Raw genomic sequence first — 18,548 nt, forward strand, 5'->3', positions numbered from 1 at the left:
TTTACGGCATACTACAATCAAAGCAGCATTCACTACTGTTCTTTCAGAGTTCTAATGGAATGCTTTTAGGTGGTTGTTCCAGGCCAGTGGTAGGAACACCAGCAGCTCAGCATGAGGAATCCTTTGCTAGTGGTGGTACTACTGTACCTTGCTCTCTGGATCAATGGAGGACTTTAGTCTCCAGGGCTGTCAATCAAGTGCCTGTCTTATGAGCGCGAAATTCACAATTAAATAATTGCAGATCAAAAACCTGCATGTCAAGGTGGCTTTCAGAGAGATTCACAGTAGTCAAATCCAGTTGATATGGGGAGGTAGGGCTGTTACCTTAAGATCCAAACACAATTTTTTTTATAAAGAGGGGAAATAGTTTTATGTACATGCAGTTTATTCCGTGTTCAAGGAACTGCCACAGAAATGGAGGCAATCCTTGATTTGTTTCTACGCCTCTTGTCTTTCTGGTTCTGTCCTTTTCTAAAAGCATACCAGGGATGGGTTTTCATGGTGGGGTTTTTTTTACTCAAAATTTTTCTCAGAACAGACTTGAAGATCTCTGTGTAGCTTGAAGACTTCTCTTTTACCAACAGAAGTTGGTCCAATAAAAGATATTACCTCACCCACCTTGTCTCTCTCTCTCTCTCTCTGTAATAAAATATAGGCAGGCAACACGCTAGTGAGCAAATAATCTGAAGTTTTATAATTTCCCCCCAAAAGGTATAAACACAGAGGACTGTTTATATAGCAACAGGCATAATTTCATTGATTCCCCAAGGTTGTTTATATAGCAGCAGGCATTATAACACTTTCTATTTTGATTATTGCATTGCTTAGTCATCCAAGTCGTGGCCAACTCTCTTTCATACTAAGAAAAGGGATCCAGGATCTTGTAAAACAATTAACTCTACCATTTTTATTAATTCATTTATTTATTTGTATCCCAATATTTATTGTATCAGAAACCCTTATAAATGGCTGGCTTCTAACCAATTCTGTAGAATTCATTCAGAGAACATTTTGTGCCTCTATTTCTCAGCTTTCACATTTTTAAATGTGTGGAGCATATGTTTATTTTCTCCAATTTGTGTGTACCAACAAGAGATTCAGATCATCATTTATCTGAACATAGTTGAGAACTACAATTGAGCTATGTAATTGCAATTACTGGTATAAGTCTATTAATACTTACATTAACATGTCCAGAGAACGAACAATGCTCTTTAAAATCAAGATATACTGTTATAGGGGAGAGTGCTGCATATGTTAATTGATTGTTAAACTTTAACTCTGACACTTGTTTAGTATCTAAATGTGTCTACTCTGCTTACAGATTAGGAAAAAAAGCTGCAAGATTTCAGTCTAAATTGTGGCTTTGCACAGTAAAAGACATTTAAGCCAGGTGGTAATATGAATCTAGCTGTCCTGTCTGTTTGGAGAAATGTTTCCACACATCCTAGAACAAAGAATACAAATTAGTATACCGCAGGGGGACCTAAAACAATAAATAAAATTTCAAGAAACAATGAACAGATAAATATAGAATGGCAGCAATCAACTGAACTCTCAGCTAAGTATGTACTAACCCAGCCACTACATACTTTCCGCTGAACTTAATTAGTATTTTCTATAATATCTTACTAATCATCCGGCGTTTATCATTCTAATGTTCTAATATGTTGAAACTGTCTCAGCTTCCTGCGCACTTTTTTCATTCTGTGTACCCGTTTTTTCAAAAGTAGCAGTGTCCTCCGTATAATACAAGCAGTTCAAAAGTCTAATTCTTCTAGCCAGCCAGTCTTGGTATTTCCGTTTCTTTATGGAGACCTTCTGTGCATTCCAAGATTGAGTCTTTACTTTGTATTAGCTTATCACAATGTAAATTCAGAATACAGAAGAGGAAAACTATGTAATATGTAGTGGATGCTTATAAAAGTGTAAGCCTGCAATGAGTAGTCAGATGTTACTGTCTTGCTGTTCTACTCTGGTAAGCCATTTACCCATCAGAGCTCTAAAGAGTTATCAGCCAGGTAAGATGATTGCAATTATAAAAGCTTTGTATAAAGACACCGTCAGTGCCAGAAGAACTGATGGAAAATGTCAGCGACAGGTCAGTTTGGTGTAAGACAAGGGACATGGAATCAAGGGGAGTTTTTAAGGAGGGATTTGAGAGCTAGGGATCTTCAGGGGTGGGTCTGTTTCACTGTGTACACGTAGTACCTAGCACAGTGGGCCCTTATCTTGGCTAGGGTTATAGTTGTTTATAAATTTTAAGTGGTAGAATTTAGGAGATGGAACATCTGCTGCAGTGGTCCCCAAATTGTGGGGCATGCCCCCCAGGGGGGTCACGGAGGGGATAAATTTACCCTGCATTGTAAAACAAATAGCCATTTTCTACTCCTTCTTGTCAAAATATAACGTTAAGAGGGAAGCCCTGTTGGAATGGGCAACTTTTGATGGTAGCAGCAAAATCTTTGATAACTGGAAGTTCAAGACAGCTGTCAGGATTGTGCAAATTCACCCATCCCTACTGTTTGTGTCTTCTTCCTTCCCTTCCCTTCGCCCATGCCTCACACTTCATTGCTCCCCTTCCTACCTTCTCCTGCTCTATCTTTTTGCCTTCCTTGATTCTTTCTTTGGACCTACCAGCCACTATCTCCATATGTATCCTCTTTAAAACTCCAATTGCATGGCCTGCTTGTATTTTAGGGTCTCGTTAACTTAGTTTCTGAAAACATTTAACCTCTCATTTGGGGTTTTTTTGAATGGCAGTGCTGTGTTTTTATTTCAGTGAGGTTTTTACATTGGGTTTCAGAGTTTTTTTTCAGTATTTGAGGCTGGGTTGTGGCACGTTGTGAGGAAGAACCTCATTAAATTGCATTAATAAGGGGAAGACAGAGTTGGGAAATAAGACTAACTATGTAGTGACGTAACTAATGGCTCTACTTCTTCAGCTGAAGGGGTGGGAATTCAATTTAATTTTTTTTGCTGTTATAAAAGCCTTTTTTTCTGACTATCCCTGTGACTAGCTGTAGTCTTGTTTTATGTACGTGTAGTTATCACCTTGTACTAGTTGCAACATTTAAAGCACTTTTCTGTGTAATTGCCTAAAGATGTCCATACAGAAACCGATAATGTAGTTTTCCATGGGGAATGGAAAACAGCCCTTTGATACAAGGAGACATACCTAAAAAGAAGTGTCATGGATTTAATTTGACAGAAGATCTCTGAAAATTTGGGAGGTGGGGAAGAATTTTTTTGTTGCTGGCCCTTTAGCTCGATTGGAGCCATACCCCATTCAGTTTTAATCCCCCTAACAGAAGTTGATACTACAATAAAGCATATCAAGAGCGAGCAGTAGTCTCTATGGAAATGGCTTAGCAAGTAGCTTCATCTGGAACTCTCAGCTCTGGTGTAGTTCTGTGTTTGTGGATCAGGTTCTATACCAAAGACCATTTTCATCTTAGTCTGAAGTGCAGCAAAGCAATCGTGTATTAATTTTATTGCTATTCTTCTTTGTGTGTTGCATAGCAACAGAGAACACTTCTGGGTCATTGTCCTACATCATAACCCATGCGGAGTACACTTCTGTCCATTTCAGCTTGCTGCACCATTCACAAGTATTTAGTCCAAATAAGTATATGGTAGTGGTGTTTAATTTGGTATTAAAAAGAGTTTAGAGAGACTTGATCAAACTTCAGGAAAGATTAGTGATCTTTTTGTTCCTTTACCAAATGAACACCCTTAAATTTGTACTTCAGCTTTGAACTTAAAATCTTCTAAACTAAGAGGCAGCAAATACCATAAGAGGAATATCAGTGGGTGGAATTCAGCCCATTGCAAAAAGCACTTAAATGGGAATTAAGGGTCTATGCCACTTGTGCTGGCCCTGTGCACTGTAGTAAATCTGACCCCAGAAACAGGCAGTCATCAGCATCACTACTTGCATACCTTTGAATATTAAGATTAAAATGAAAACAAAATCCTAAGGATTCAAGGGCCTTAAAGACCCGCCAACACCTCACAAAACCTTAAATGGCTTAAATTCTGGTTATTTGGGAGAGACCAAGAAACTAAGGCCTGTTCTACTCTAGAAACTTGGTGGTTTAATAAAGTCATAAAAATAATCAGCTCCCTAAGTGACATTAATGTACTGGCAAATTTTCTACTGTAGATGTAGTTATATTGGCAAAAATTTTGTTGGTATTGCTTACTTTGTTTGGGGAACTGGTATAAGCTATGCCAACAAAAGTGGTTTGCTGGTATAGCTGTGCTGGCAAGCCTTTGCTAGTGTAGACAAGGCCTAAGGCACTTGGATTTCTAGATTTAAACATTTCAGCGAAACTAGTGGTGAGTACTTTAGTAGCAAGTTCTCGTCCCCTGCTGGCCAAGCAAAGCCCTTATTTACTGACATAGCAGGTAAAGCAGAAAGCTCGTTTCTTTAGAAAAACATGGGGCGTTCACAAGCATCTGTTTTTAATTAGTCACTTTTTGATTCTTGATTTTGTTAGGAAAATGTTAAGAGTAAAATTTTTGTATAAAATCCTGAAGACCCTGGGAAACTAAATTCTGACTTACAGGTTATACGTTTGCATTTCTTTTTATTGCTTAGATAAGTTGCATGAAAATGTACCCTAGTTCTGTGGATTTTATCATCGCTTTCCTTGCTCTCTGCTTGAAGTTTGATTTAGTTAATGGTTGCACATGTCTCTGCAGCTGTAAAGTACTATATATTTGTTTACCTATTTTTATTAATTTTTATTCTTTATCAAATCTTTAGGTTTACTTGCATTAATTATTCACACACTTGTCACATGACTTGTCACACAACACCAGAACTTTCCTTAACCTTCAAAAAGAACCTTCCTCCATTAAGTCACAAACTATAAAAGAAATTTAGGCAGATTGTTAATTCCCAGGACCCTCTAAATATCACTCCTACTCTTGTGAAGGACTATAGATCTTAAATTGCCACAAGTGATTAAGACTACATTTTTTTTATCTCCTCTGAAAAAACAGTACCTCCATCACTGCCTCTTTGCATCATGCTGGGTTGTTGGTTCACAACTGAAGTTTAGTTCCTTTCCTTACTAACTTAATTGCTTTCCTTTAGAAAAAACAGATATTACCTCTCATTCTGTTGCAATCTAGCCAAGAGTACAGGAGATGGATTTTGTGTAGTTTATGCATAAAAGTTGGTGTAACCCAGAGACTCCTTGGTCCCAACTGGCAGAGGGCACAGGGTTATACAAGGATCCTTTGTGTCAGACATATACATAATAGTTCAACAAAGGATGGCATGTGAGGTTGCTATGAAGAGCTATTAGCCCACTGGTCCTCATAATCAGATATATGTACAGATAATCTTAAATCATAGAAATGCAGGACTGGAAGGGACCTCAGTAGGCCACCTAGTGCAGTCCCCTGCACGAAGGCAGGACTAAGTATTCTCTAGACTTATAGGTGTTTGTCTAACCTGTTCTTAAAAACCTCCCATGATGGACATTCAGCAGCCTCCCGAGATAACGTTTTTCTAGTGCTTAAATGCCCTGACAGTTAATAAGCTTTTCCTAATGTCCAACCTAAATCACCCTTGCAGCAATTAAAGACCATTACTACTTCTCCTATCTTCAGTGGTCAAGGGGAACAATTTATCACCCTCCCCTTTAGAACAGCCTTTTATGTTCTTGAAGACTGTTGTCCCCCCTCAGTCTTCTCTTATCCAGAGTAAACAAACCTAGTTTTTCAATCTTTCCTCATAGGTCGTGTTTTCTAGCTCTTTAATAATTTTTGTTGCTTTCCTCTGGACTTTCTCCAATTTGTCCATCTTTCCCAAATTGTGGTGCCCAGAACTGGACACAACACTTCAGCTGAGGCCTAATCAGTTCTGAGTAGAGTGGAGGAATGTCTGTCTGTCTTGTTCAGAATGCAGCTGCCAATATATCCCAGAATGAAGTTTGCTCTTTTTTTAACAGTATTACATTGTTGACTGATATTTTGTTTTTGATCCACTATAACCCCCCCCATCTTTTTTGCGGTACTTCCTCCTAGGCAGCCATTTCCATTTTGTATTTGTGCAATTGATTATTCCTTCCTAAATGTGGTACTGTGCATTTGTCCTTTATTGAATTGCATTCTGTTTATTTCAGACCATTTCTAGTTCTTCCCATTTATTCCCCATACTTCTTGCCGTACTATACAGACATCTAAGATGTTTGTTAGATTTTTCCTCTTTATTTCCTCTTGTATGTCCTTTGTCCTTGGATTTAAGGAGTTATGTATCTATACTGAAAACTAGGTGTTAGATTTAGGGCAGGTCACCAGGAGGTGACATTTCTTGGAAATGTCGCGTTCAGGCAGGAGGTAAGACACCTATCCCTGTCTAGCCATTTGTGTATGCCTCACAGTGTTGGCCTGTTTGCATACTGGGCCACATGCAAATTAAGAGTTTGTAAAAACTGCAAGAGGAAATCTACAGGAAGGGGGATTTATTTAAAAAAACAAACAAAAAAACCCACCACCAATTGTTCTGGTATATTTTGGAATATAAAGGGAGGCACTGAATCCTTCACTGAGGCCAACTTTTTAAATAACTAATGACATCTAGAAGAATTCCTGCCAGGAGTTAAATGTTTGAGTTATCACAAAACCTAAAGTAGCCAAAATAATATTTAACAGCTATACTTCATATTTACCTTAACACATTTCAAAGACAATGAATTAATCTTCAGACGGACTGGAAAGGAAGACTCGTTCTAGCAAGACCTGTTTTCTGTTGCATGCTTATTTCAAGCAGTGTACCATTTCCTGAAGATAAAGAACTGACCATGTATCAAATTTTGTTACAATGTATGGGTCCAACAAGTTCAAATTGGTTTTAAAAAATCAGCAAATGATGCCTACTGTTGTTCTTGTAGGTCACAAATGTTAATTTATATTTTTAATACTCCTAAACCACTGACAGAATTTATGTATGTTGATACAAAGAAATAACATGATTCTAATAAGTACCGTAATGTCAAAGCAGCCAAGTGGTCATCACTTACCTTCTGCAAAGGTGGTAAAAGCAATTATGCAAGCGATACTTCTGATGGTATTCCTAATTAAAGAAACTTTAAGTAGCATTGAAAGTCCACAAGTATAGTGATACTTGCTAGATATAACTTCAGTTACTCTTGTGCAATATTAACCATAAATATCTAAAGGGTAAAAGATTCTACATATTGAACTACACTAGAAATAATGAAATTTGCTCCATCAGATGTCTTGCTAAGGCTCTCTGCTGTAGTATGGCAGATATTAATCCTGCATGGAGTTTGCATTACAGCATATCTGCTCAAGAAAAGACCAAAGTTTTAACATGGGCCCAACTGGAAAACTATTCAATGGCATTTATGGATTAATTTGACAATATAAAATGGAGTTAGAAACAGTGCTATTGTCCATATTTAATACTGGAGAGTCTTTCTTATCTACAGTCTTCTGATCCTGACTATTCAAAATGAGTGCATGCCTGCCTTAAAGGGAAAAATCCCTTAATCCTGTCCTTTTTTATGTTATGAAACCTTAGAATTTAAGAATGACTTAAAAAAATTGCCTATTTTGCAAACATTTGGCTGTGATAGTAATGACATATGTAATGTCATTAGTGTTTTTTTTGTTTAATATTTTCCTTTGCTCCAGGCTAGTCCTTTGTTTAGCCAAATCCAGTATAATCCTACCAGGAGAGTGTGGATCATTTGGTAATTTACATTGTATGGTTGTTTTAATCCAGGTTCTGTCACTGGAGTGGAAGGTATGCATCACAGCCCACCATAGTACATAAATTTATGTCCATATGGAAATAATAAACTCTGCAATAAGTGGCCTCCAGTCACACAATCCAGTACTTGGGAATTATTTTTTCCAAAGCAATTTTTTCCTCCTTAAACCCAGATGACAATAGAAATAATTCTCAGATTCAAGATTTAAAAAAGAAAATTGATTTTTTAAAAAGAAAACTATCAAATAAGAATTATTTGCTGATTTGTGCATACTCCATCTCCATTGTTTTCCAAGATATAATCATGTATGCCCCAATTCAACAAGATGATATTTTATTTAAATATGTGAGGAATCTTTGACTTCAAAATACCTTACTGAATCAGTGCCTATGTGCAGGTGCGAAGCAGTTATTTCTCAGAAATGCAGGGTTTTTTTTAATGTGACTATGAACCCTACTTATGGCAATGTTCATTAAATGTAAACATCATTTATCAAACCGAGACTGGCTTATTACAACAGATTGTGTTCTAACAGTTTAATTTTAGGGCTGTCTTTCCTAGTATAATCCAGGGCAGGAGGATAAATTTGACTCCAGAAGCCTCCCTGAAGGTTTAGAATGTAGGAACAAATATTGGGCATGAACTTCTAGGAAACTGCTATAGCAAACGCAATGCAGAGTTGTGTGTAACAGTCTAATAAGCACAAATACTTAACAGTGTGAGTTTAAAAATATTTTATCTATTGTGTAATAAAAGGCATTTAGTGTGTTATGAAGTGAGACAGATTTTTTTCTTCTGATAGAAACTGTTCAAGACCATATACCCAGGTAGTAGTTTAATTGGATTATGGCATGTAGGTTACATATTTAGATTTATCCAGCATGGTCCACTCAGAGTTCATTGTCTAAAATATACTTGCAGCCTGTCAAACTCCCCTTCCTTCCCCCCCGCTTCCCCACTGGCAACTGTTGAGTGTGCATTAACAAATGAACTGCTCAACTTAATTTGTATTACTGAAGGTAGTTTCTACAAATGCAAACTTGATTAAGATCCTAATGGTCTTTCATAATCCAAAGGCCCTGTTTTTTAGTTTCAGGACCACTAATAATTTTCCAAGTGGATAGTTAATATTTTCTGGTCACTGACATTATGCTATCTGAATTAAGTGTGTGCTTCAGTTTATCATTTATCAGAGATAGAGGATTGAAGCATTTCACAATTTGATAAACAGTGCACACACACGTGAGTTATAATTTAATCAAGTAATCTTTAGGTGAGTTATCAGAAAACACACTTCCCGCCCCCTTTTTTATTACTTCAAAGACCTTACAACTACGTTGTGCTATAATGTATCTCTATTTGATGCCAAGATTGACAGAACTAGTAGGTAGTGCAGCTGCAGTGAAAGACACAATATAGCCTTACCTAATTTTGTTGTTTATAAATAGATCACAGGGGCTCATTTAAGTGGCACGTGTTGGGGAATTATCTACAGAGTTAACTAACACACTATACTAAAATTGACAGAGTCCTGTGGCACCTTTATAGACTAATAGAAGTATTGGAGCACAAGCTTTCGTGGGTGAATACCCGCTTCGTCGGACGCATGTGTGGTATTCACCCATGAAAGCTTATGCTCCAATACTTCTGTTAGTCTATAAGGTGCCACAGGACTCTTAGTCTGGATCTGCAAAAAGCGACAAACACGGCTACCCCTCTGATACTATACTAAAATTATATCTCATACTATTTAGCATAGAATTATTTTAATAGTTTGTTTACACATGGGTATTCTCAATCTGCTTTTTTTAAAGCTATGAATGTAAGAATGCAGTACTAAAATATAAGCCCTGGCCCATGTTTCATCAGCCTATTTTACAAGGAGAGCATATTCATGCTGTATGCACGAAACAAAGTAGTTATGTAACAAGGATTAATGATCAGATGAACTGATTATTTTATCCAAGTCAGCGAGGGTTTTTTAACCCATTATTATGGGGATTCAGATTACGTTTAAAATATTCCTAACTAAAGAAGTGCATATTTACAATTCTTCCTTTTCCCCATTTTGAATCGATTGGTTATCCTTCAGTTCTAATTTGCAAAGCTAGTAAATTAGTTATGCTGCTTTTTATTCCCCCACCTTTGAAACACAGTCTAGTGCTCAGCAGGCCCTACTAATTCTAACAATTCTTTCTTTGTAGCTTAGATATCAACATGGATTGGGTACTCCAGACCTAAGGCAAACTCTTCCTAACCTGAAAAACTTCATGGAGCATGGGCTCATGGTCAGATGGTAAGTGCCTCTGTTTCACCAATTAACTTAAGTAATACAAAAGTAGGGAGAACACAGTAAGGGCTACGGTGATTGTCACAGGAAAATGAGGCTTTGGAACCAAAAATGAAGCTGGTGAGGATATCTTAGGGTCAGCCAGAGCCCATGGCCTGATTGTTGCCAATACATACATTGTAAAGAGGGAGGACCATTTAATTACATACAAGAGCATTGCCAACAGGTTCCCGATCAATTATTTTCTGACAAGAAGAAGAGATTAAAAAAAAGTCAGAGACTGTAAAGTGATACCAGGAGCTAAGATTGTGGAGCAGCATAGATTGCTTGTAATGGACTTAAGGTGAAAAGGCTACTGGGGGAACAAAATGAGCTGCAGAACAAAGGCTAAAATGGTGGAGGCTTGTGGATAGGGAAGTCAGTCTGAGATTTAAGGAAGAGGTTCCGTGGAGATTGGACAATGACTGACCATGATGTTTGGGGGAAAATATCCAAACGTTACAGAAAGGGCACAACCTGCTTGTGGCCAACAAAAGGAGGGTAATTTCATGTTTTGGAAATGTGATGGTGCCAACTATGTATAGGAAGCAGTAAAGAAGTTGAGAAAAGGGTTTAAGTAACGACAGAAAGAACAGTGGAAAGTTACGAAGAATACAAGCTGGTAAAGAAAACAGCAAAAAGAGTGGTTGTGGAAAGTAAGGGTCAGGCATTTAAAGCCTTATATGCAAGACTACTAAACAAGGAAGGGGGAAAATAAATATATAGATTAGCCAAGATTAGGCAAAGAAGCACAGAGGACTTGAGCTGTAAAGTGGGTCAAAGATGAAAATGGAAGAGTACTAGTGTAGGATGGTGGGATCATTAGGACGTGGCAATGCTTTTATGAGTAACTGCTCAGTGAAGAAAAATGTGAAGAAACCATTGAGGGGAAGCCTCACAAGACCTATTACCATGGTGGAGACTTGAATGTGGGAAAGCAGCAGGACCTGACAGTTTGCCATTTGACGCATTAAAGCATTAGGCCGTGAGGGAGTGGTGGTGATTAACTTTTTCAACTGGAAAAATGCCTGATGAGTAGGGGAAGAGCACATTGGTCTCTACATTCAAGCGTAAAGGAAACATGCAAGAATGTAGCAATTACTGACCCATCAAGTTAACGAGTCACACAATGAAATGGCTGGAAAGAATTATCGAGGAAAGATTTCATGAGGAACTGGAGCATCAAGGAACTGACAACCAATTTGGGTTTATGCCAGGAATGTTGTCAGTGGATGCAGTGTTTGCACCTGAATATTGTAGAAGTATAGGGAGAAACTCAAGGAATTGCACTTAGTGGTTTTGACTTTAGAGCAGACTTATGACAGTTTCTAGAGAATTGTTATTGTGGTGCCTGCAGTCATGCTATCTGCTGGAGACATGTTCAGACTATCATGGACACATATGAGGGTAGCACAACACTAGTGAGAAGCAGCTGTGGCTACAGTGAGTCATTCGCTGTGAGGGTATGTCTGCATCAAGAATCAGCTTTAAACCCATTCCTGTTTGTGATTTGTCAGGACGCCTTGACATAAGACGTTAGGGGAGAAGCTCCCTGGAGCAAGGTTTTCACTGATGACATGTTATGAAGATAAATATGAACTAGAAAAGAACCTAGAACCATGGAGGGCTGTGTGATTGGTTTACTCCTGGGGGAATTCTGCTCCAAAAAAATAAATTCTACATCAAAATATAAAAATTCTGTGCACAATATTTAAAATTCTGGAAATTCTGCATATTTTTCTAAAGGTTTGGTTTTTTTATGTAAAATGATCCACTATTACAGGCCATCGGTCGTGACTGAGAACAACACTGCAGGATGTGCAAAATAATTTGTCCCCATCCGCATGCAGTTTTGTAGGGAATTCTTGAGCACAAGAAGCTGGTGTAGCTTTTTTTGATGCATGATGTGAAGGCCATTCACGTTGTACAAAACAACGAATATCCTTTTGGTAACTTCAAAAGGACTTGGCTAGGTACTTCAGAAAGTGCTTCGTTCTGATTTTTTGACATTATATTGACTGCTTGATAAATGTTTTATTTGCCTTCAAAATCTTTTATTTTAGTGGGTAAGTAAAATAAATCCTGACCTGTAATCTAATCCCATTGTGCCACTTTGGCACAGGAAAAAAGTGAGAGAGCACATAATCATCTTAGCTGAGGACTCCCTTACTGTCATTTATAATAAGGCTCCTTTACATCACTCTGGCAATGTAAAGAAGTTTTAACTTTTACAGGTTTTATGCTCCTGGGGGAATTGACTGAGAATGGGAACAGTTAACTAACTATTAGGAACATTAGCAATGTTACTATGTAAGCAGGCTGCTACATTTCTGCCTCAGAGAATGAGATCAATTAACTATCAGTAGCACTATTAACCATGTTTTTTTATATCAAGAAGTGTGTTATTCTAAAATTGAAACAGTTTTTTGTAGGAATGCACAAAGCAGACACTTACTCTTCCATACCGTTTCCTTTCTCAAGCAAAAACTGACTGAATTTTGTTTCAATCCAATTCCTGTTATCTGCTATAAAATGAACCTCCAGGCAATTTAAGGGATAGCACTGGCTGATTGCATTTCCAACCCTGGCAAAACAGCTGCTTGCTTCATTGCAATGAAGGAACATAGATAGGCAGGCTGCTACATTTCTGCCTTGGGATAGAGCCTGCCTTATGCCTAACAGTGATATAAATGGTCCCCTTTCTTAAACAGCATCACAGGGTATATTTGAAGAAAATGGCTTATGAATCAGGCAAAAGATGGAATATATGTCATGCTTCATTGAGAGGGCAATAAGAATCCAGTAAAACAAGATGGTATGGGGTAGTCTGTGCAACAATTTAAATATCCTGCTTCGGTGTTGAGTAGTGATGGGAATGTGGCTGCAGGTTTAGGAGCCCGCAGAAATAGCACTTAACATAAATGGAGAGAGTTGATGAGAATTTTCTGCAATAAGAATATACCAAGTAAACTAAAGAGCAGAATGTGTATGATCATGATTAGACCAGTCATGACATAAGGTTCTGAATGCCAACCAGTGAGAAATAGAGAGAACTACTACGTCACACTGACATAATGAGAATGCATAGATGGATACTGGGTAAGACTAGAGCTGATGGACTATGCAATGAAATGGTATAAGCCATGATGCAGGTAACCCCTATTATGGAAAAGTTGAGGGAATATCACCTGAGATGGCTATTAGGCAGGATGGTCAGGACCACAACCCTGTGCTCTGGGTGTCTCTAAACCTCTGACTACCAGAAGCTGGGGCTGGACAACTGGATGGATCCCTTGATAATTGCTCTGTTCTGTTCATTCCCTCTGAAGCATCTGGCACTGGCCACTGTTGGAAGACAGGTTCCTAGGCTAGACCATTGTTCTGACCCGATATGGCCATTCTTATGTCTGGGTCATGTGAAATGATGATATGTTGACTATAGTAAAGAGCTAGTAGTCATGGGACAAAACCCAAGGAAGACCTAGAAAAAGGTGGTTCGAGATGCTGAAGGAGGACGTGATGAAGGTGGTTGTCTTTGAAGACGCATTTGACAAGTGTGCTAGGAGACTAAAAAGACTTGCTGACCCTGACTGATGGGACAAGGTGAAGAAGAAGAAAGTAGGTGGATAATAAAATCTCCATAGGAATTTAAAATTTGTTTATGTACTTTGTAACTCCTTTACTGTATGTCACTTCTTCAGGCAGTGCACAGCCAACCTGTGGAACTTGTTCCAGGGGATGCTGTGAAGGCCAAAAGTATAACCGAGTTAAAGAAAACTAGATAAGTTTATGGAGGTTAGGTCTATCAATGGCTATTAGGCAAGATGGGCAGGGGTGATGTCCCTACCGTCTGTCTGCCAGAAGCTGGGAATGGGCGATGCGATGTATCACTAGATGACTACCTGTTCTGTTCATTCCCTCTGGGGCACCTGGCATTGGCCACTGTCGGAAGACAGGATACTAGGCTGGATGCACCTTTGGTATGACCCAGTATGGCCACTCTTATGTTCTTAGTGTCTAAGGGCAGGTCTATACTTACCTGCCGGGTCAACGCGTAGCGTTCGACTTCTCGGAGTTCGAACTATCGCGTCTAATCTAGACGCGATAGTTCGAAATCCGAACGCGCTCCCGTCGACTCCGGAACTGCACCACCGCGAAAGGCAGTGACGGAGTCGACGGGGGAGCCGCGGACTTCGATCCTGCGGCGTCTGGACGGGTGAGTACTTCGAACTAAGGTAGTTCGACTTCAGCTACGCTATTCGCGTAGCTGAAGTCGCGTACCTTAGTTCGACCCCCCACCCTAGTGTAGACCAGGCCTAAGAAGAGAGGTATTCTCTAAAGAACCAAAGACTCAAATTATATATGGTTTTAGATTGGTCACCACCTTGAACAGAATTATAAAGCAAATCAGAAGCCAGCGCAGCCCATGGAGAACAGGTGAATTGTGCTCCACATAGTTCATGTTGCTAAGCGGTCAGCCATGTTGTATGAATTTAATTACTTTTCTCGGTAGATTTAAAGATCGTATAGAGGCATCGGGAGTATAAAGTACATATGTTATACAAGCCTCTTACATTAAGCAGGTTTTTCCATGCATTGTTACTTTCATAAATCACTTCTTACCCTCGCTGACTTTTCTTTTGCTATAGGGACACATGGTGGTGCTCTGAGTTGATTAAATGCAGGCTCCTTTACTGCTCCAGTGAACCCAACAAGTTACCTTACTTTGAAAGTTTCCATTTCAGCAAAGTAAGACTAGTAGTATATATGAGTTCTTCATTCCAGTCCTTTCTAAAGGAAGCCAGTGTTTTCATAGGAACACTAACTCATTAACACTGTGATTGTCATAATCGTAACATTTCTGGGTCTGTTGCATGGCTCTAAACAGACCATTCAGAACAAGTGCTATTTAAAAGCATCCTTTTTTCTTTGCATTTGATGGAAAGTGGTACAGCTTACTGATACATTAATTTTCTTTTGATTTTAATAACCCGGATGTATCAGGAGATCTGTGTTGCTGCCCATCACTGTAGTATCTGAGCACCTTCCACATCAAATGAATAATAGTAAAAATCCTCGTGGAAGTATAGAACAGTACAATCCACTGTGTACACTTGTGTGTGTGTGAGGGGAGAAAAAAAAAAAAAGCATGAGATGTGTTGAGTCAAACATGGGGTTGTGGGAGACGGAGTAGCATCATAGAGCAAAGTTTTTTATGGTAATAATAAAATCCTGTAGCAAATGGGGAGAGGCTTGAGTCTGAAAGCTGGTGTTGGCAGTGGTGAGGCTATTTTGGTACTTACATATAGAGTTTTGTCTTATTTCTCAGCCTTAAGATGTATCTTGATCTCCGTTACATTTCAGGAACCTTCCAGAATAAAATAGGCAATATAGCAGCCAGAACCTTTTTTAAAAAAAAAAAAAAAAAGCACTTGATACCTTGTAAGTCATTGGTTCTCTCTGCGCACAATGGCCCTCTGGCAGCCCTGATATGCCATTTTGTGGAAAGAAAGATCCATCTCTCCTAGGCCAGTGATTAGGTCATTACCACCTTCTTTTTGTCTCCCCTAACTGACCAGAGTATTATACTTTAATTCTTCAAAAACATGAATCAGTAACGGACCTATATTAGTCTCCAAATGTAATTTTAGTTAGGGTTGAAAGAGAATGTTGGCAATAGAGACGAAAAATACAGAAATAGAAAAGTCATAATAAAACTTCATAAATGGGAATAAGCATCGAGATGAATACAATCAAAAGCATTGCTAGAGTGGCACTAAATCAGAATATTGAAATTCTACTTTATCATCTCTCAGGTCCAAATTAATCCCTGGTGTAACTCAACAGATTTCAGCAGTGTTAGATCAGCCGTGAAATTGGCTCACAGCCTAAAGCTTTCTTCCTTTGCTAGCTCTGACCTCCTAACAAGTCACAGAAAGGAGGAAAACATACCTTGGTTATTTATATAGTACGTATCTCTGTTATGTCAGTGCTAATATGATCCAGGGTTGTCTACCACTGGGCACGCTAGATCTGTGGAAAGAGAGGGGTCTGGCATGATTTCTGTAAGGTTTTAATCAATTTAGTAATAGTGTAGACAAGATCAAAATTTTCAATCTTGGTTGATCAGGGATGAGGTAATGTGTTTGGGACTATTATTAAACAGGAGTAAATTTACTCATATAAATATAGTACTAGATACCCTTTTCCTCCCTTTTTATACATAGTAGGCTTTTGAAGTACTAGTGATGCAAGCCTTCATTATCCTTTAGGGACATTGTCTTTATACAGACAGGTATTTCCTTAGAGTGATGTATGGTCATTAACAAGACAAAATACATTTTTTGGCTAGGTGATATTTCAAAACATATATGAATATTAGGCATGGTTCTCTGGGGGTATCAAATTACCCCAGTGAATATCTATGCCTCATTTCCTTCTCACCTCTAAGACTTGCATGCATAGTCATTCTTTTTTAGGGCTAATGATTCTAAACAATACTTCTTAGTACTTCCTTATAAAATAAATGGAAATGGTTCTTTTCAGGAAGCATAGCTCAAGGGAGAAATTATGGACTAGATTTTCAAAGTCAGGCACTTGCTGTTGTGCACTTATTCACATGAGTTCAAATACCCAGTGTGTGTTTGGAAAATATCTGGCTCTCGATATAAAGCGCACATACAACACAGCTGTTAAAATGGAGATTTGCAGGCTATTGCTGGTAAGTCACTTGATAGGCTGACCTATCAAGTGATAGGCTCACTTGATAGACATATCCCATGTCTGTTGCATAGGGTAACTGTCAAGGCTTTTCCAGGTGTCTCTCAACTCTCAACATGAGATTGGGAGCAGCTGAGAGAGTCTTTCTTGGTTTTCTTAGTTACCAATTTGTTTGCACTTCTGCGTCCTCTCCTTTTTCTTGTTCACTTGCTGTTCTTTAATGTTTACAACCATGTAGACAAGTCTTACTGAATTTTAGACTTTCATCTATACCACAAACTTATTCTTGTAAACATCTTCAGTATTCATGTTGATTTTAGTTTCTCTTTTAATAGGATCATTTTTCAAGGATCTTATTCTTTTGGTTGAATTTACACAACTGTTAACTGATGCAATAGTGACCTGCATTAATAGCAGTGTTTTTCTGATAATGTGGCATCAATAACTCCTCTTTAGTGCTCTTTCTTTCCAGCTGTTTCCTATCGAAAGAAGGCCCAGGACCAGAGGGGGGAAAAATCACAAACTAAAAAAAATTGAATTTTAGTATGGATCAGGTTCATTTTTAAAATGCCACTTTTAAGGCAATGTATCAGTTCAGCTAATCAATTTGTAAATTAATAATTCTTCGAGTGATTGTTCACATCAGTTCCAATCAGGTGTGTGTCCTCTGCATACACAGTTGGAAACTTTTTCCCTTAGCTGCTCCTGTCGGGTCGGCCAGGGAGCCCATTGGAGTGGTGCCCTCCTGGTGCTCAATATATGACCCCGCCGATCCGAACCCCCCCCCCTTCAGTTCTTTCTTACCATCTGTGGCGGCATTGGAACAGTTTTGCTTGCCTGCAAGTGTTCCCTTAGCTATTACTTAGTTCTGCACAGTTTTTTGTTCAGTAGTTAGGGTAGTCTTGGTGAGTCGGTCGTTCTCCCCTCACCCCGCCTTGGGCACTGGGGCACGCCTCCAGTCCAAGGATTTAAATTTTGTGGTGTATGCAAGAAGCCTATGCCCAATAGTGACCCTCATGACTCATGCCTGAGGTGTCTTGGGGAGGCACATCAGTCCGAGTGCTGTAAGATCTACAAGGCTTTCAAGCCCAGGACTAGAAAGGAACGTGATTTCCGTTTGAAGCAGCGATTAATGGAACCCACACCCCATCCAGCGGCACCCAACCGCCAAGTCCCGGGCCCAGGCTCGGTGCAGAGCACCCCAGCATCAGTCTGCGAACCAGTACCGAAGAAGTACTCTGGTGGTAGAGACCCTTGGTACTGAAGATCCCTGGCATGGCAGCACAGTGTGGCACCCCGGCACCGGTCAACATCCCCGGTCAACATTCTATCTTCCAAAGGTGGGAGTTTCCCCAGGTAGACCTATTTGCCACCAGGAGCATTAGGAAGTGTCCAGCGTTTTTGCTCCTTCCAAAAGCACAGTCTGGGATCTATCGCGAATGTGTTCACGATGCCCTAGGAGAACCGTCTACTGTATGCCTTCCCTCAGATACCACTCATCCACAATGTTCTCCTCAAGATCCGCAAGGACAAGGCAAAGGTAATTCTGCTGACTCCTGTGTGGCCACGCCAACATTGGTACACCACACTTCTGGAGCTGTCAGTGGGCACCCTGATCGCACTGCCACTCCTCTCTGATCTGATTACACAGGACCACAGCCGCCTGCTTCGCCCTCCATCTCACAGCCTGGAAGCTTCATGATTAAATGCAAGGGAGCTCCAATGCACGGAATCGGTGAGGGAGG

At 39.3% G+C, this 18,548-nt stretch overlaps 1 protein-coding gene across 2 annotated transcripts in view; it reads left to right on the plus strand.

Moving 5' to 3' along the window:
• Positions 1-18,548, plus strand: part of UVRAG (UV radiation resistance associated) — a 148,778-nt gene that overhangs the window by 103,574 nt on the left and 26,656 nt on the right. For both annotated transcript variants that reach the window (XR_005587866.1, XM_039498755.1), the window contains exon 14: positions 9,959-10,050. Coding sequence is in view for 1 of the 2 variants with exons in the window: in XM_039498755.1 (XP_039354689.1) it covers positions 9,959-10,050 (92 nt within the window). In the remaining variant the exon portion in view is untranslated. The remainder of the gene's footprint in view (positions 1-9,958; positions 10,051-18,548) is intronic.

The sequence above is a fragment of the Mauremys reevesii genome, linkage group 1 (assembly GCF_016161935.1).
Source record: "Mauremys reevesii isolate NIE-2019 linkage group 1, ASM1616193v1, whole genome shotgun sequence".
Lineage (NCBI taxonomy): Eukaryota > Metazoa > Chordata > Testudines > Geoemydidae > Mauremys > Mauremys reevesii.